Source organism: Lontra canadensis, unplaced genomic scaffold (assembly GCF_010015895.1).
Source record: "Lontra canadensis isolate GAN:19392208 unplaced genomic scaffold, GSC_riverotter_1.0 scaffold25, whole genome shotgun sequence".
Classification (NCBI taxonomy): Eukaryota; Metazoa; Chordata; class Mammalia; order Carnivora; family Mustelidae; genus Lontra; species Lontra canadensis.
This window is the reverse complement of record NW_022631019.1, coordinates 1,906,555-1,924,020: the sequence shown is the minus strand read 5'-3', so window position 1 is coordinate 1,924,020 and position 17,466 is coordinate 1,906,555. Positions and strand designations below refer to the sequence as shown.

At 65.4% G+C, this 17,466-nt stretch overlaps 1 protein-coding gene across 1 annotated transcript in view; it reads left to right on the top strand.

Annotated features, from left to right (window-relative positions):
- Positions 1–17,466, top strand: part of MEGF6 (multiple EGF like domains 6) — an 81,737-nt gene that overhangs the window by 30,839 nt on the left and 33,432 nt on the right. The window contains exon 5 of the mRNA XM_032863218.1: positions 9,133–9,255. Coding sequence (XP_032719109.1) covers positions 9,133–9,255 — 123 coding nt within the window. The remainder of the gene's footprint in view (positions 1–9,132; positions 9,256–17,466) is intronic.

Below are 17,466 nucleotides of genomic sequence, written 5' to 3'. Positions count from 1 at the left end.
CACACACGTGCGTGCACAATGGAGGCCCGTGCACACATTCAGGCGCACACACAAGCACATGCACGCAGGCTCACATATTCACGCAGACAGAAGACCCGGCTCAGGGTGTGCGTGGCTCAGCCCACACCAGCCCTTCCTAAGCCTCACCCCTGTCACGGGCGCAGCCACGGCCGCCGAAGCCGTGAGCCATCCCGGGAACTCGCTGGCGGGGGGAGTGGAGACCTGGATATTTGGGGAACCGAGGAATGTTCTTGGCTCTCTCCTGGGCCTTTTACATTTTGTCTTGTTTTCTGGGAAACAAATGGAAAAAAAGCCCCATTCCCACATATTTGAAAGCTGATTTGTATAAACAGAGCAGACCCGATAACTTTCAGGGTAAACAGAGAAACTCTGTCTGATGTCAGGGAGGCCGTTGTGTGTCCTGGGCTGATGGCAGGAGGCGGGGGAGCCCTTCTGGCCCTGAGCCGGCTCCGTCCACTTCCTTCAGTGTCTTTAACGACACCTTCCTGTCCCTCGCCCCTGGAGGCCTGCTTGGGAGCCTTCGGGGCCCCTTGTCTCCAGTTTTGCCCAAACCCCTACCCCATCTCGCACCTCAGGGCCCTGCCTGGGCGGCAGCTGAGAGCCCCCCACCTCTGGCCCTTGTGCTTCGACAGGGCCCCCCAAAGTCTGCTGGGAGCCCGAACTTCCTTTTTCCACTGCCTCCTGGCCAGAGCCAGTGTTGGCCTCTGCCTGGTGGGATGGTGTCCACCTCACCTTCCGAAGGCGGCCTCCTGCTGGCAGGCCCTCTTCCTTCCTGGCACCCCCTGTTTGCCAGAGACAAGGTTGTGTCTGATGGGCAAGGAGCCTCACAGCCTCCTTGACCCCAGGCCACCTCTGGGCCTGGCCTTGGAGACATAGGGGTCCAAGAGCTGAGTCCCGGAATCTTCTGGGAGAGGCCTGGAAGAGGGAGAACCAGGTACCCCCACTCTTGACCTGTCCCTCTGACCTCCCAGAGGGGACTGCCGGGTGACCCTGGGAATCCAGAGTGGGTGAGGCCTGTCTGCCGTTTCTAGGCGACCCCCTCTTGGTTTCCATGGTTTCCCTAGAAACCACGGACGGGGCGGCGGGGGAGGTTGATGGGCCCTGGGATGGACTCCTTTGAACCTAGGGAGCTTTCCCTGCCTCCCAGGCTGTCCTCCTGCAAAACCACGTGGACAGCTGCGTGTTCTTAGACGCCTATCGCTGAGTGACGCAAGCATGTGTGAAAAGGCCATGCTGTGTGGCTCCAGCTACAGGACATTCTGGAAAAGGCAAAGCTGCAGAGACTGCACAAAGATGGTCGTCGTCAGGGCTGGGGGAGGACAGGTGGACAGATGGAGCAAAGCCGTTCCCTGCGACACTGTCATGCGTGCACGTGCTTGTCAGAGCCCCAGAATGCCCAGCACCACGTGTGAGACTCAGGCGAGCTGTGAGCGTGCCTTCCTGGTGGTGTGTCCGTCCTGCCTGCCGTGGGGACGGGTGGCAGCGTGCACAGGTGGGGTGTGGGTGCAGAGTAGGGGGTGGGGGCTGTGTTTGGGGAGAAGGCAGCCCGTGGAACTCTTCATACTTCTGCTCAACCTTTCCATAAACCTTGAACTTCTCTAAAAAATAAAATCTATTAATTCAGACCAAAAGGAAGCAAGAACCCCGCGTTCTTTGCCTCAGGCCTGACCTTGCCTGACCCCGTCCGGAGGGTGTCTTTCTGCTCCTGGGTTGGGGTTGGCCTCCTGGCTTTCCTTCTGTGCCTTTCTGTGTGTTCTTGGTCATTGCTCAGCATGCGGATGGACGGGGACGGCTTGATGGTTCTGTCCCTCTGCCTGGTCCCCCGCTGTCCGCCTGCTCAGAGCCACTGGTTTCTAACTGTCATTGTTACGGTGATTGTAACTTGATATTTGAACAGTCAGGTGGTGAGGTTCCTTGTGTGAACTTAATTCCATTTAGCACATGTTTTGGATTGGCCTGTAACCATGGCAATACCATAAAATGTGTGTGGCATTATCTGCCCCCCCACCCCCCGCCGTGGGTTAACGGGGGTCTCTTTGGACCCAGGGCCTAGAGTTCCATCTGGGAATTGGTGAGCTGGTCACGCACAGAAAGGACCAGGTGACCCGTGGGCTCTTAAGCCACTCTGACCCTGGGAGTTCCTGGCTAGGGCAGGAGCAGGAGGGGACCCCAGGCAGAGGCATGATGGCCCCTCAGCACAGCCGGAATCACGCCGTGCCCAGGTCAGGGACGGCTGCTCCATCTGACGGGCTGAGCCCACCTGGAAGAGGGGCCCATGGCCAAGCCCCCTGCCCTGGGCTGCAATGGGATCTCTGATGAGATCCTCAGCCAGGGCCTGGGGTAGGTCTGCCTCCGGCTGCCGGCTCCCCGCCCTGCCCCACCTGGTGCACGCCTCCCCAGAACCAGGAAGCCCGTCCTTGGCCCTGGCCTGGGCGGGAATGTGTCCTGGGAGCGGCAGGACAAGCTGAGGCAGGTGCCCGGCGGGGCAGCACCATGCTGGGAGAATGTGGGGGGCTCAGAGATTCCCTGCAGCCCTGGGGGGGTCTCCGTGTGTCTGTAACAGGCCCGCGCGGCTGTGGTGGAGGGTCGGGGTCTAGGGTCCGGTCACGGTGGGCCTGGGCCCCGGGGCCGTGCTACTTTGGGCTCTCGGTTTTTACCCAAATGGAATTAAAGAGTGGCTGGTGCCTCCGTGCTCTCCGAGCCCCAAGCCACCTGCCCAGGGTCGCCCTGGCCACCCTCCACTGCGTGCACAGCTCCCCCGTCTTAGAGACGAGGAAATGGGCACAGGGGGGGTTTGTGACGCGTCTTGTTCACCCGGAGGCTGGGAGGCCCGGGCAGCCCGGACCCGCGCCAGCGGGACCTCAGCCCTACAGTCGGGTGCTGCCTCGCCCAGCTTCTGGCGCGCACGGAGCGGACTCGCGGAAGGGGCCTCTTGTAGCCTCTGGCATCTCGGGCATCGGGCTCGGCGGGGGATGCCCCGGTGGTAGGAGGTGCTCCCTCCGAATTCCTGAGGAGGCCCGGGTGCAGAGGTGGGTGTGGCAGTGCCCATCAGCCAGGGACACTGGCCTCCGGCAAGGGCGCAGGAAGCCTCAGGAGGCTCCTTGATTTCAGCTCTGGGACGCTGATTCGGGACCTCTGGCCTCCAGGACGGTGGGGGACAATACCTTTCCGTTGGTCAGGCTCCCCGGCGGTGGTCCTTTGTCCCAGCAGTCTCAGGACATGGTATGGCCACCTCTGGCTGCAGCTAGGACCCCCGGGCCCCCTTGCCTGACTCTAGGTGAAGTTCCCGCTCTCCTGGCTCAGAGCCAAGTCCCTTCTGCAGCTTTGCCCTGACAGGGCCAGGGGCCCGGTGACCTGGCCTACACTGGGCATGAAGGTCCCCCAAGGCTGGTTTGGAGCCCCCACAGGGCCTTGGATCACCTGTCTTGGGGGCCCGAAACTCTGCCAAAGACAGGAAGTAAGGTGCACGGGAAAGGGGGCTCCCTCGGGGTGGGGCGGGTGTCTCTGCTCCGCCCCACTCTGCGCGGGCTCCCGCGGCAGGCCCAAACCCGTTGCGGCTGGGAGCAGGCACAGGGGCCCGCAGGGCGAGCTCCCACAGGGAGCCCCAACTGTCCCAGCTCCCCAAGGGAAGGGGGTGCAGCTGGGCTCTGGGGGCGGGACATTCCTGGGGAGACAGGCAAGGCAGGCCCGAGCCACACACATGCACCCTCGACCCGAGGGGAGGTCCCCATGTTGGTGCCTTCTGGCTTGCTGGCTGTGGGAGGCTCCCGGGTGCCCCCTCTTCCCAAATGTTGAACCTCTGTCCTGCGGTGGAGCCCCCAGGGAGGTCCCTCTCCAGGCCCCTTGCACACACGGCTCTTCGTGAAGGGTACACAGAGACCGGCCCCCCGTGCCTGCCGCTGAGGAGCCCAGAGCGGCCGACTGCGGTCCAGCTGCCCTCCCTCGGCCCCCCTGCCTCTCTGGGGGTCACCTGGCTGCAGGGAGGGGGTTCCCGGGCTCCTTGGCAGGCAGTGCCTCCTGAATCTGGCTGCTCACAGGTAGCCCCAGGCCTGGGTGAGCCGGCCGGATGCGGGCGGACTGTCCCACAGATTCAAGGTGCAGCCTCTCCCTGCCCCCGGCCCCTCCCTTGGGCTTCAGGGCCTTCCTCTGCGAAGTCTGGGCCTTCGTGATGCAGAGTGAGACCCCCGTGCTCATGGCCTCCTCTTCCCCACAGACAGGGCAGGGGTTCCTTTGTCCTCCCCGCTCTGCTTCTTTCTACAGACGTCCAACCAGAGACTGGACGTGTTTGGGGGACACGGGGCTGAGGAGCTGTGCCCCCTCCACCCGCCGGAATAACTGGGGGGGCTCTGACCAGGCCACCTAGAGCAGTCAGGCAGGGCAGGGGCAGGGGGAGAGGCTTGGGGTCCACTGGCCTCACGGGGGTCTCAGGCTGGGAGTAGGGGTGAGAAGGGAGAGGACAAGCAGGCTCGGGAGTGCAGGGCTGCCCGGGCGGGGGAGGGCAGCCTGGATCCGGGGCCCCGATGGTCAGGCTGGGGTCCTGGGGTGCTGCCCCGCACCCTTGGAGAGCGGCCACGCCTTCTCACTGTTCCTGCCACCCTAGGCCAGGGCCGCAGGGGCAGCTGGGTCCATCTGGAGGATGGGGAGGGGTGAGGGGCCACAGGGTACAGTCGGGGCTTAGCTGGACAGAGCACAGCAGTGGGCAGGACACACGCACTGCCCTCCTCCATCGGGGGCTGCCCCGCAAGGTCCTGTCTCCTTTGTGGATTGGAAGCAGTGAAGATTGGAAAGGTGGGGGGCCCCACACGGTGGTTTCCTGGTGGCCCTACCCTGCCTGCTCGCCTGGGGCGACTGAGGCCAGTTCTGCAGGAAGGTGTGGCTCTGAGGGCCCTGTCCCGCCCTGTTGGGGGGGAGCGCTAGGGACAGTATCTCCTGTTCCCTGAGGGCTCCTCCAGCTCAGAGCCGGTGGGGGACAGCCTAGGTCCCAGCTGTGTGTGGGAGGCTCATGGTCGTGGGGCCCCTGCTGCGTGTGGGCTGGGCAGTTGGCAGTCTGTGGGGGGGTCACCTTGCTGTGTGGCCAGGGCAGCCTGACTTGGGAGCCTGGAGCCATGTGCTTGCCTTCTGTCACCTGCTTCCCTCCTGGGGCTCTGTGGGCCATGAACGATGGGCCAGCCCAGGCTGGGCTGGCCCTCATGGTAGACCTGAGAGCTCGTCGCTGCTCCCAGGCTGCTGGGGGATGGTTGGTGGGGGGCACACAGGCTGTGGGGTATGGGCCCCCTCATTCCCCAGGACCCTGGCAAAGGGGAGGCAGTCTGAGGGCTTCTCACTGCAGTTCCTGGTTGCTGGTCAGTGGAAAGGGTAGGGCGTTCGGAGCCCTTGCCTGGCAGGGTGGCCGCCCTGGACCCCCCTTCCTTTCACACAGACCCCTGCAGAAGTGTGCTGTGGGATCTGCCTGGAGGAGGGCTTTTTTCTGCTTTTCTTTGTTTTAATTGAGGTGACTCTCAGGTCACGTAAACGAAGCGGTGGCATTTAGCACATGCACTCTTGGGCACGTGTCACCCCACTTGCTCCAGAATGTGCTCGTCGCCCCTGAGGATACCGCGCGCCCACCTGTCCACCAGCCCTGGTGGCCACCCACCTGCTCTCTGGGTCTGCAGTGGCCTGCCCTGCATGGTCCCCGCAGGGGGACGCCCAGCGTCCGGCCTCCGCCATCTGGTCTCCTTCCCCAAGGGGAACGTCTCCGCGGCTCAGCCCCACGAGGGGCTCCTCTCTGTGGCTGATTTTCTGTGGTGGATGCAGCCGGTGTGTTTACCGTTTGTCCAGTGCCGGACATTGCATTGTTCCTGGCTCTGGCCGTTGTAACCTGGGCTGTGATGGACATTCACACACGAGTGTCCGTGTGAGTCCTGCCTTCAAGTCTTCTGGGCACGTGAGCCTGAGCAGAATTGCTGGATCCGTTGCCGACTGTTTCACTTGTTATGGGAGTCAGTGTTTTCTGTGGGTGGAAGGGTCTTCCCGGAGTGGAGAGAGCAGGGAACAGGGCACCGTCCCCGTCCTACAGCCTGGCCTCCTGGTTCCCGTCTCTTCTGCCACCACCGGCAGCTTTGGGGAGGGTAGGGGTGCCTGGGGAGGGGCTTGGGGAGGAGGAGCGAGGGACGGCCAGCATTTCCGAGTCAGCGTCTGCATCACATGCCCACGGGGGCCTGGCTTGAGGGCCAGAGGCAGCCTCCCTCCAGAAAAGGTCACTGTCCAGTGACCCCAGCACTGGGAGGAAGCCCAGGACCCCTGGACGGAGGCCGGAGCCTGTGGGGAGCTGCCATGCCTGCCTGTGGGAGGGGCTCTGCTGCGCCACTCGAGGGAGAGGCCGCGTCTAGGGGTCGCGTGGTTCCGAGTCACGCTCTCTGCCGGCATCTGCATGGGCCCCGGCTCTGGGCCAGGGATTGTCTCCCAGCAGCTCAGAGCTGGGCTGGGACCTGGCCTATGACCTCCAGATTCTGCCTGGGCTCAGGCTACCCCTGAGACCTGTTGGTCGGAGGGGCCCGTGTGGTGCCTGCTGGGCTGGGAGATGCACCCCCAGACTGGCTTCGTGGGCGGGGAGGGCAGGGAGACCCACCCCAGTGGAACGCTGGTCCATGCCTCCCAGCCCAGAGCCGAGTGGGGCCTGGGCTGCAGAGAGGAGTGTGGGCTGCCGGCCGTCATCTGCTGGCACTGGGGCCCAGTGCACCCCATGCTGGTGTCACTGGTGGATGGACGGGTCCCTCTACAAGGAGCCAACTGGTGAGGTTTGTGAAGTGTGCTGGCCTGGGCCTGCATTTCCCAGGATCTGCTTCCAGAAACCCTGCGCAGACCTGGAGCCCTGACAGAGGCCAGGCTGGGGCCTAGTGCCTGGGAGATGGCCTTCCAGCTCTGGGGCTACCTTTCCTTCCCAGGCCACGCAGGGGCTCTGGGCCCTTGGCTGCCCACCTCCCTCTGGCCCCATGGTCCCAGCCTATGCCTGCCCAGGCCTGGCTGCCGCACCAGGGAGAGGTCATCGCTGGCCTCATCCTGCTCCTGGCAGGGCTGCTGACCACCCTGGGATCCCCACAGAACCCACCGCTACCTGCCGGCCCTATCCAAGAGTGCAGCGGAATTGTAAGATAATGGCTTCAAGCGGGGCAGTGACCCTCCCTGGGCCCTTGCCTCTGCGCTGTCCCCTTCATCTCCCATGCTCTCCCCTTGCTCAGGATGCTGGGTCCCTTGCCTGTGTCCTCGAGCCCCAGCCAAGTGCACAGCAGGGGCTTGGCAGAGGGGAGCCCGCCGACTCTGGCCCTGGTCAGGATCACGTCCCGCGCAGTCTGGGCCGCCGTGGCCTGAGGAGGGACCTGGGGGAGGGGCAGCCCCCCACCCCCCACCCTCCTGTCTCTCTCGAGGAGTGTGATGTTCGTTCCGTGTTTGCCGAGGGTGTCCTGCAGCCCCCTGTGTGCTGGCCTGGGCCGGGTACGGAGATCCAAGACTACTGGGGTCCTGTCCCTGTGCTGAGGGTGGCGCAGTCCAACCGTGGGCCGAGACAGGTGCCGGACAGCCCGCCTGACGCTGAGCCCCGTGGGGCTTCCTGGGGGTCCTGGAGCCGAGGCATACTGCCCGGGGCTCGGGGGCAGCCGAGGGCCTCCGGGATGCCCTACCAGCGACACACGCAGCCACAAGCCGGTACACGTCACGGGTGCCAGGCCAGCACCCAGGCCTTTTTCTGGGGTGTGTGGTGGCCCGTGGGGTCAGGGTGGGGTGCTGGCGGGGGTGCCGTGCCCTTGCGTGGCCATGCGTGCCCAGGCCCCTGTCGACCCTGTGTGCCAGCAGCTAGAAGGAGCTCTCTGGGTCTGCGGCCTGCCTGCCTGGCACACACCCTCCCTGTTCCCCACTGAGCAGCCGGAGGTCAGGACGGGCCGGAACTTCCCCGCGCCCCTCCCACCTGGCGCACTCCTCGTCCACAGGGCTGGCTGCTGGGCTGTCTCCCCAGTCCCACCCTGACTCCTGCCCCGGGCACCCCAGCTCTGACCCCTGCGCTGGGCCGACCTCTGTCTCATCCTGTGTCATTCTCTAGGAATTCCCAGAAAATTCCTGGCTTTAACCTCTGCAGGCCTGGGCTGACGCTTGCCTCCCAGCCCTCCCGAGGAGAGTTCCGGCCAGAGCCCTGCCTGTGGGATTGTGGCCGGCTGTGGCCTCAGTTGGACTTGGGGTCTTGTGGGGACACTCCCAGGCAGGGGCAGAGGTGATGAAGCCATCAGGGGAGGCTTGGCCTGGCTGGGAACGCCAGCACAGGGCTGTCTGAGCACTGAGGCTCTGGGAGAGGGGCTGCTCCCTGCGTGGTCAGGAGGGACTGGGGCTTCTAGTAGCAGCAGCCTGTGGGCCGCGCTGGCCCCTGACCATTTGTGTCCTGTGGCACTTTGGGGTCTCTGCATGGTCTGTGCCTGCCTCTGGGTCACATTCCCCACGACACTGGGGGAGCTCAGCCTTTGGCCTTGAGAGGCCAGGAGGAGAATAGGGCCCCTCTCAGACCTCGGGTGGGCAGCCGGGGGTACGGGGGTGCTGGGGGGCTGAGGGAACTGCTCCTCCACTGTTACCCTATTCATGTCCCTCTCCCTGTTGGCAGCTGTGACTCCATAAGGTCCTGGAACCAGGAGTGTGTGGGGCAGTGATGCAGGTCTGGGGGCAGCTGTGAGGGTCTTTCCTGGCCTCAAAGCGGTTGCGGGGGGGGGCTTGATTCCCTGGGACACTGACTGCAGGACCAGAACACGAGCATAGGCCGTTCTTGTGAGGACCCAGAAAAGCAGGTGTCGCTCTTGTCTGGGAGAGCAGGGCCCACTCCTGGGCCAAGACGCTTCTGCATGGCCTTCCCGAAACCACCCCCACCCAAATGCTGTAGGACAGGCTGCTTTTCCTGGGTGGGACCCAGGTGCGCGTGCCTCCCTGGCTGCGGGATGGACACGTAGGGTGTCCCCCTCTCGTGGGGTCTGTGTGCAGGAGTGAGGTTTGCCCATCTCTGCTGGTCCGTGCCCTCTTATGGCCTCTCGGGTCTGGGGCTTGGGGTGGGCCGTGGCTGGGGGGCTCCCCACCGCTCACCAGTGTCTCCCTCCACAGACGTGGATGAGTGCGCCGACGGGAACGGGGGCTGCGAGGACCAGTGCTACAACACCGTGGGGGGCTTCTACTGCCGCTGTCCCCCTGGCCACCAGCTGCAGGGAGATGGCAGGACCTGCCAAGGTAGGTCCCGGGCCCAGCCCACCATCACCCACTGCCGCTGTCCCCCACCTGGCTGGGCCGGGCCTGGGGTTGCCTCCTCCGTGGTCCCCAGGGCCGCCCTGCTTGGGGCCCCCGTGATGGGACCCTCTCTGCCCAGCCTCCTCACCATGCCTTTAGGGTGTCCACGTGTCTCCGAAAGTGAGGCTTGGGGGGCTCAGAGAACCTGTTGTGGGTCGAGGGCACCCTGGGGGCTGTGCTGGGGGAGATGCGGTGGGGAGGGTAGGTGTGGCCAGCAGGCCCGAGCACAAGCACTGGGGGCGGGAGGGTGGGCCGTGTCCCTGAGCGTGCGTGCGGCACCGGTGGGCACTGAGCCCTGACTCAGGCTTGCTGAGGCCTGGGCCGGCCCCGGGGAAACTGTCTCCCTCGGCCAGCAAGATCAAGAACAGACAGGAGACTCCTCTGGGGGTGGAGAGGGAGAGGGACAATTAGGGGTGAGGCAGGGAGAAGGCGGGGCAGAAGGCTGGTGCTAACCCCTAGCGCCCCTTCACACTCCTTTGTCGGGCGTTGCCCCCACCTGACCCTGAGTGCATGCCCATCGGGCCGGCGACATCGGTCCCCTTGCCCCATGTTGGGCTGTCGTCCCCGTCTCCTTGTCCTGGGAGAGCGCTGTCTCCTGCTGGGCCAGCCGGGGGCCGTCTGTCAGAGGGCTGGGGGTGCGTACAGCCTGCTGGGCTGGGGTCTGGGGGTGCGGGAGTCTGCCCTGCAGAGGGGTTCTGCACACATGGGGTGTCCCTGTGCTGATTCTCCTTTCCAGCACTTTCACGGCCAGAAGGAGTCTGGAGGGAGGGGAACCAGCGCAGCAGGGACAGGGTCCTATGACCGATGGAGGGCGGGCAAGAAGGACTCCCCCAAGTTCTGGCTTTGGCCTTGGTTTCCTTTCTGAGAAATGGGTCCCCTTGGGATGAGAGAACCCATGGGGTCTGTGCCACCCACCCCAGGACGCACTGCGTGCAGGGGAAGTTGGGGCAGGCGTCCCAAAAGCCAAGGGGTCCGGCAAGGTGTCTGGCCAAAGCCAGGTGTTTGGCAGCCCATCGACGCTGTAGAACCACGCGGCTGGGGGTTTGGTGCCGGTGAGGAGAGTCCCGGGGGTTTGGGGACTGTGTTTGAATGTTCCCACCTGGGAGCCCCCCTGGCCTTCAGAATGAGGCAGCTGGACGAGTCCCTCCTCTATGGACAGCCTCGTGCTCTCCTAAGTGGGGAGCAGGTGTTGGTGTAGTGCATGAATTGGGGGACCCAGAGTGGGCCAGGTCCAGGGCAGTCCCATGAGCCTCAGCCCCCTGCCAGCGCCCCCGGCCTCCACGGATCCCAAGGATGCCCCAGTGCAGGACACACATGTCATCCCCTGGTTCCCCCGGGCGTCAGCCCAGGCGCCCCCGGGGGATCCCGCTCCAAGCCCCTGCCGGCTGGGGCTGGCTTGGCCCGTCTGGGCCTCGGTTCCTGCATCCGGGTCTCCAGCCCTGGGAAACCGGCTTATATACAGTTTGAGATGGCCTCAAGGTCCTCGCCGTGAGGGGCTTTCTAGCCCAGGGGCCTCCCAGATTGGGGCTGGACCTTGGGTTTCCTATCCTCTCCCTTCTGGTCCTCGGCCCCCAGAGCTGGGAGAGCAGCCCCAGCCCCTTGTCTGTGTCCAGGAGGCCCTGGAGAGGGTGTTGGGGCCGCTGCACAGCTGGGGTCTTCTGACCCATGCCGCAGGTTCCCAGTGCTGACCTGGGGCCCCGGCGGCTGGGGCGGGTCCTGGAAGATAAGTGTGCGTTCCAGCCACCGGCCAGAACCCTGCGCCGAGTCAGCACAGCACAGGGCCTGCAAACACAGCCTCTCTGAGTTCCTTTAGGAAGCTTTGGAATCCCTTAATCCACCAGGTCCCGAAGGGCAGGCTAGGCTCTGCCATCTGGCAGAGCTGTCCGAGGGCAGCGCTGTGGACAGAATGACCAGGAGGGAGGTCAGGCCAGGGGCACTGGCCTCAGACCCTGCATCCCACAGGGCCGGCCCTTTCTTTCCTCCCACCCCAGGCCCCTCCTTGGCCTCGGCCCCTGGGAGTTTGCAGACCCCTAGCCCTGCGTGTTTGGGATGGCTGGAGCCCCGAGTCACCACGCGGCCGGCAGCCGAGAGCCAAGCGCCTGCTGTGTTTTCTCTGTCCCCCTGCCAGCCCAGCCCAGCCCCCCTGAAACTGCAGCTCCGGCCAGCACACAGGACTGCTGGGGCGGCCAGCGGCCGTGAGCGAGCAGAGCCAGCAGGAAATCAAGATGTTACCTCCGAGGGGAGGACGGCTCTGCTCGCTCACACGTAGGGTGGTGCGCCCGAGGTGATGGTGGGGTGAGCCCAGAAACCGCTCCCGGTGATGAATGGACACTATAAAACTCTGAGCGCTGGCATGGGAGCCTGGCTGGAGGGCGCCTTGGCCCTCGCTCCAGGAGCACAGCCAGGCCCGTGTGCTTGTCATGTTCTGGGACACCGTCCTGGAGCAGGAGCCATGAGCTCTGGGAGGCGGGGAAGCCCGGCGCACGCGCGTCTCCAAGGCGAGGCTGCACGGCTCCTGCCGTCTCTCGCTTCCCCAGGCGCCGACTGGCCTCTGTCTGCCTCCCCTCCATCTGTGGGTGGAGGCTTTGGGGAGGCAGCGGGGCTTGGAGAGAAAGGCAGCCCCTCTCCCTATAAAACTTGTGCCCTGACAGCCCCAGGGGCTCCGGCCCTGCTCTCCATGTCAGCACCTCTGGGAAGGCCATCCCAGCGCCGGGCTCTGGCGTCCGTGAGGTCCCCGATGAACCTCAGCTTGGTACCTTGGGGGACTCTGAACCTCAGTCTCTTTATCTAGAATGTGGGACAAAGAAGACTCTTGGCTCTCCAGGAACCACAGAGGAGCCGGGAAACATCTCCAGGCCCCTGGCCCAGCGTCCATGGGGGCGCCCAGCCCCAGGACAGCTTTGGTGGGGGAGGGAGGTGACGGGGAGCAAAGGGCCATCCCACCCTGAGCTGGACCCGTCCTCCACCTGGCCTCGGGGCACTTGCTTCGTGAACAGGGTCCTCAGGAACCCGGCCCTGGGGTTGTGGAGACCACCCTGAGGCCCGGATGGGGGGTCTTTGCGCCTGCCCCATGCCCTGCCCCACCCCATGAAGGGCTGGTTGGGTCCGAGGTCCGGAGCATCCCATCTGGAAGATGTGGCCAGCTCCACGCTAGGCCAGATGGTGTGGCCTGAGGACCGCAGTGACATTGCTCCTATTGGGGGGAGTCTCGGTCCCACCCCCCGGGGGAGAAGGAGGCTGCCGTTTGCAGAGAATCGGCTGTCTCCCGGGGGGGTGTGAAGCCCACAGGCCCGCTTTCCCACGGTGAGCCACCCGCGGTTCCCACCGCTCTTACCCCCTCCTTGCAGAGATAAGGGAGGCTCTGGGGAGGGGCAGCGGGGCTGCAGGGGTGGGGGCTGTGCAGGGAGCAGGGGCTTCCTCCGGAGCACGTCCTTCTCGGCCCAGCGCGAGAACAGCTGGCTCTTTCGTGGGGTGCTGGGTAGGCTCACCCCGGCTTCTTGGTTCCGTCTTTGCGAAGGGTGGCTGGGCAGGCCTGGGGTCTGCATGGGGCTGTCTGTGGGAATCCCATGGGGACTTGGGACAGTACCAGTGTCCCTGCATCCTGGCCCCCATGGGCCCATCAGGCCCCCCCAGCCCCCGGGGGACACCAAGGGGACCCGCTGCGAGGCACGTGTGCTCAGGGTAGTTTGGGCACGAAGCGGCTTCTCCATGGCCTTGCCCGCCCAGCCGCCCACCTCGGCTGTGGCCACGGGCTCCAGGCCTGTCTGCAGGCCTGTCTCCCTCCTGAGAAGCTGCTGGGCAAGTGCTTCTCTCTCCCTCCCACTCTGCCTGGCCTCACTGCTGGCCTGGCCTCCACCGGCCTCCTGGAGATGGCTGCCTGCGTCGCACCATCCCGAGGGAGAGGCAGGAATGTGGGAAGTGACAGGCCTTGATTAGGAACCTCCAGGGCTTGGGCTCAGGGCTGGGAGTGCCGTGGGCAGACTGCAGCCAGCTGTGCTAGCCTGCGGCGATGCCCTGGGGGGGTGGCCAGGGGAGCTGCTGGGGACCCTCATCATGGCGCCTGGGGGACACCGACTGCCCTTCCATAGACCTTCATGGGGGTGGGGGGCTTTCTCTGACCCTGTCCTGGAGTAGTCCTTGGTCCCTCCCACCCACCCAAGAGAGTCTCAAGGGAGGTTCTTTCATTTCCCAGGACAACCCCGCTCTCGCTAAACCCGGAGAAGGGGAAGGGTGGCGGGAGCCGTCATGGTGATGGGAGCCATCATGGTGACCGCAAGAAGAATGCCTTGTCTCGTCCAGCGCACACTGCAGGCCGGGCCAGTTCCGCTGCTGGTTCTCAGGCTGCCCTGGGGCCCCACCTTATAAAAGGCAGCGGGGGGCCTGGGGTCGTGCACCTGCAGTGCTACATCTGGGCTCACACAGCTGGGGGGGGCGGGGAGTAAAGCCTGGAGTGATGTCCTGGGCCCTCGGGCCCCGTGTGGGGGTCCCCATCCTATCCCCTCCAGCTCGGGCCCCGTGTGGGGGTCCCCGTCCTATCCCCTCTGGCTTGCCGGCTTCTCTGGAGCTGGAGGAGCCCCTTGCTTGTTCCCTACCGTCCAAGCTGGTAGGGCCTGGCACGTAGTGGGCACCCGACAGGTGTCTGTGGAGTGACCGGCTTGTATGGGTCCGGAGACCGGGATGGGAGAGGCCACCTGGCAGGCTCATTGCGCACCTGCGGGCCTCAGAGCCCAGCCTGCACTCACTCGGGCCTTCTGGTCGCAAAGCCCCTACCTTACTCCTGTCAGGGCCTGGTCCCCTGGTGGCCTGTCCTCTGGACACAGGCAAGCAAGTCTGGCTGAGAACCGTGACCCTTCCAGGCAGGATGGCAGCCTTTCCGACTGGGTGTCCGCAGTCGGAGGCCTCCGCCGTCGGGCACTGAGAGTCGAAGGCTTTTCTTCCTCGATGCTGGCTGTTTTCATTCCTCTAGTGAGCACATGGGGCAAGTATGCCCTTGGGTGCGGCCAACTCGGGAGAAACGAGCATCGCCACCATCAGCAGTCAGAGCCCACTGGTGACAGCCTGGCTCACGGGCCTGCCCATGCCCTGAGGGGCGGGGAGACCTTAGGTGGGCAGCTGAGCCCCGGTGCCCGAGGCCAGTGCTGGGCCTGGGGCTGGAGGCTGAGCGGCAGGGTGACAGCTGGGTGCGGGGGCTGGGCAGGCTGGTTCCGGTCCCTGAGCCCTGACCTGCCACAGGCGTGGTCCTCACGCTCCGGGCTCGGCCAGGGCAGGCAGACACGTGCTCTTGGGGATCCTGCCCTGCTGCGGGGAGGGCAGGGCACACAAGTCAGGCTGGAGCCTGTCCCTGTCCCGGAAGCTTCCGCCACTGAGCTGGGGGCCTGCTGTGGGGGGCGACCACTTCCACCCAGAGTCGATGGTCCAGGGTCTTGGCCTGGTTGCCCGTGGCAGTACCTGAAGCTCACGGCGTCAAGCCTGGAGAGGGTGGCACATGGCCCCTCCTAGCCTTGCTGCCTGGAAGGGTGGGAGAGGTCACACCCTCCACTTCTCTCTGTTGCCCTGTGGGGTTGGGTCCCTTCCCTGTGAGTTTGTGCTCATCCTGAAGGCCCCCTCCCCTCCGCCGCAGTGTCCAGCCCCCTGATTGGATTCTCCCGCCCGTGGCTCTGTCCCTCCCTGTGGGATGGTGGTCACACCTTCCCCGCCCTTGCTGGCTCTTCTCCAGGCTGCTGTGGAGGCAGGTCTGGGCTGAGCCTCCATTCTCGTCGTGCCCTGCTGCTCTGGACCCCTCTGGGCTTCTGACCCCACCCTGGCCTCAGCCGGACTCCAGAACCCCATTGACAAGCCCTCCTCGCTCCCTGCTCCTTGGGCTCTGCCCCGAGCCGCTCTGGGGATGGGCAGCTGTACCAGAGCGCAGACGGCCAGACCCCAGGACTAGCGCATCTTCCCTGAACAGACCACAGGGAGAGGGAGTGGGTGCTGGAGCCGGGGCCTGGGGCTGGCCGGGTCAGGCTGGCTGGGTGGGGGGGGCCCTCTGGGCTCACTTGTCCCTCTGTATTTCAGGTGGACAGTGTCCGCCCTGGGCTCAGCCTGTGCACTCGGTGGCCTTGAGTACTTGCGGGGTGGCCGGGGGGGCTCAGAGGGGGGAGGGGCCGATGGCCCGCCCTGCCAGCTCCCAACTTGGGCACCTGGGCGGGAGCATACAGGCTGCTGGCCCGGGACACCGGCAGAGCTGGCCGCCAGCCCCGTGCCCACAGCGTCCTTCACTCAGGTGTGGCCTTCAGGTGGGGGATGCGCAGCAGGAGGCGTGAATGCCAGGGCCCAGCCGTCTGCGTGGGCTGTTGGGTGCAGGCCTGGCTGTGCACTTGGCCATCCATGGACTGCTTGATTCTGGCCATCTGTCTGGGTTCCTGCTGTGGACCAGAGCCAGGCCCAGGGCTTCGGCCAGGCTCCCTGCCCAGCATCCTTACCTGCCTCTGTGTCCTCAGCCTTGCACCTGCCCTGATGTCCTCTGATGGGCTGGCGGGCGCACATGTGCCTTTCCCCGCTACCTGGCCACAGGCTGGCTGGCCACCTTCTCCAGGAAAGCTCCCCATTGGTCAGTTTTGCCACCTCCTCTCCCTCGAGTGCAGCGTGAGCTCCAGGGCCATCTGGGCAGTTCAGTGTCCTCCGTGAGAGCCAGGCCTTGGTGGCCGTGGCCCAGGTGGGGGCTGTCCACATCCTGGACTCAGGCGTTCCTAGGGCTGGACCTGGCCTCCCCACGGCCTTTGCACGGCAGCTGGGGAGCGAGACCAGCAGCCAGCTGCCACAGACAGGGCCTCGTCACGCGCACACACGTGTGTGCCCACGTGGGTGGGAGGCCTCAGCCCCACTCCGGGCCAGCTCTCTGCGGGTGCCTCCCAGGCCAGACTCGGCCCCGGCCTCTCTGCTGTGGTGCCAGCGTCTGATGCCCCCCAAGCCGGCTGGTCCCCGGAGGAGAGCGTGTGGGCTGGAGGCTGCCCCACCTTGGGCTCTCTTGGGGCATGTGTGAAAGAAGAGGGGCACCCCCATTTCTGCCTGGCCCCAGTCAGGGACAGCTGCAGTGAGGACTGGCAGCTGGGCTCTCGGAAACAGCCCTGGTTTTAATTTTCCTTCCCTCTACTTGGGCGAGGAGTCCAGCCGGGTAATGGGTTTACCATGAGGCTGGCGCAGGGACCGGCCGGCTCCGGCTCCTGAAATCAACTCGGGCAGCAGCCTGCGGGGGAGGGCGTGGGTGAGGGACGGTGTCTGGCGTCCCACGTGCAGGCAGGCTGGACTGCGTGTGGCCCCAGACCAGAAACTGACCTCCGGACCTCAGGATGGAAACAGCCAGGCAGGCGTGGGTCACCTGAGGGCCCAGAGGAGGCCGGGGGGACTACTGAGACCCCCCGCCTAAGGCCAATAGAAGAGGAGCCCGAGACAGAAGCCTCCTCCAGCCCCTTCCTGGCCCTTCTTTCCTGCTGCTGGGGGTCCTGTCAGGGGCTCTCCGGTCGCTGGCCTGTCCTGTTACAGTCTCTGTGCCCACTGGGACACTTGCTTGTCAATGCTCGCCCCCAGGAGGGACACAGGACCTGCCTGACTTAAGCGGGGGGGGGGGGGGGGGGGGAGTGAGCTGAGGTGCTGGCAGAGCCTGAGCCTGGGGCCCGAGCGTCCTGGGGTGGCCTGTCCCTGCCCCCCTTTCCTGTGAGTGGGGTCCAGTCCCCATCCCCGCCCCCACCCAGCACCGGGGCTGCCTGTGGGTGCCCCGTGTCTGCTCCTCCAGTCTGGACCCTGCTGTGCCCGTGGACCTGCATCCTCAAGTCGGCACCCAGGAATCCTGAGCAGTGACTTCTGGGGGTTTCTCCGGCGCCTCTCCTCTCTCACGCCCCTCTCCCTGCAGAGGGTTTAGCCCCTCCTGAGGCTCAGGGACCGGGGAACGCCCAGCTCCCAGAAGACCAGGAGGGTCCAGACCCACGGTTTCCCCCTCAGGGACCAGACAGGGGGCCCGATGCCTTGGCCTCCTCGGGTGCTGCTGGAGGGCCTCCCTGCTGCACGTCCTGACCCCCTGGGACAGACACAGCACAAGTGAGGGGAGGCTCTGCCGTGCTCTGCTTCCTGCCCCACCCCTCCGTCCCCGGCCCAGGAACATGTCACTTCTGCCCTGGA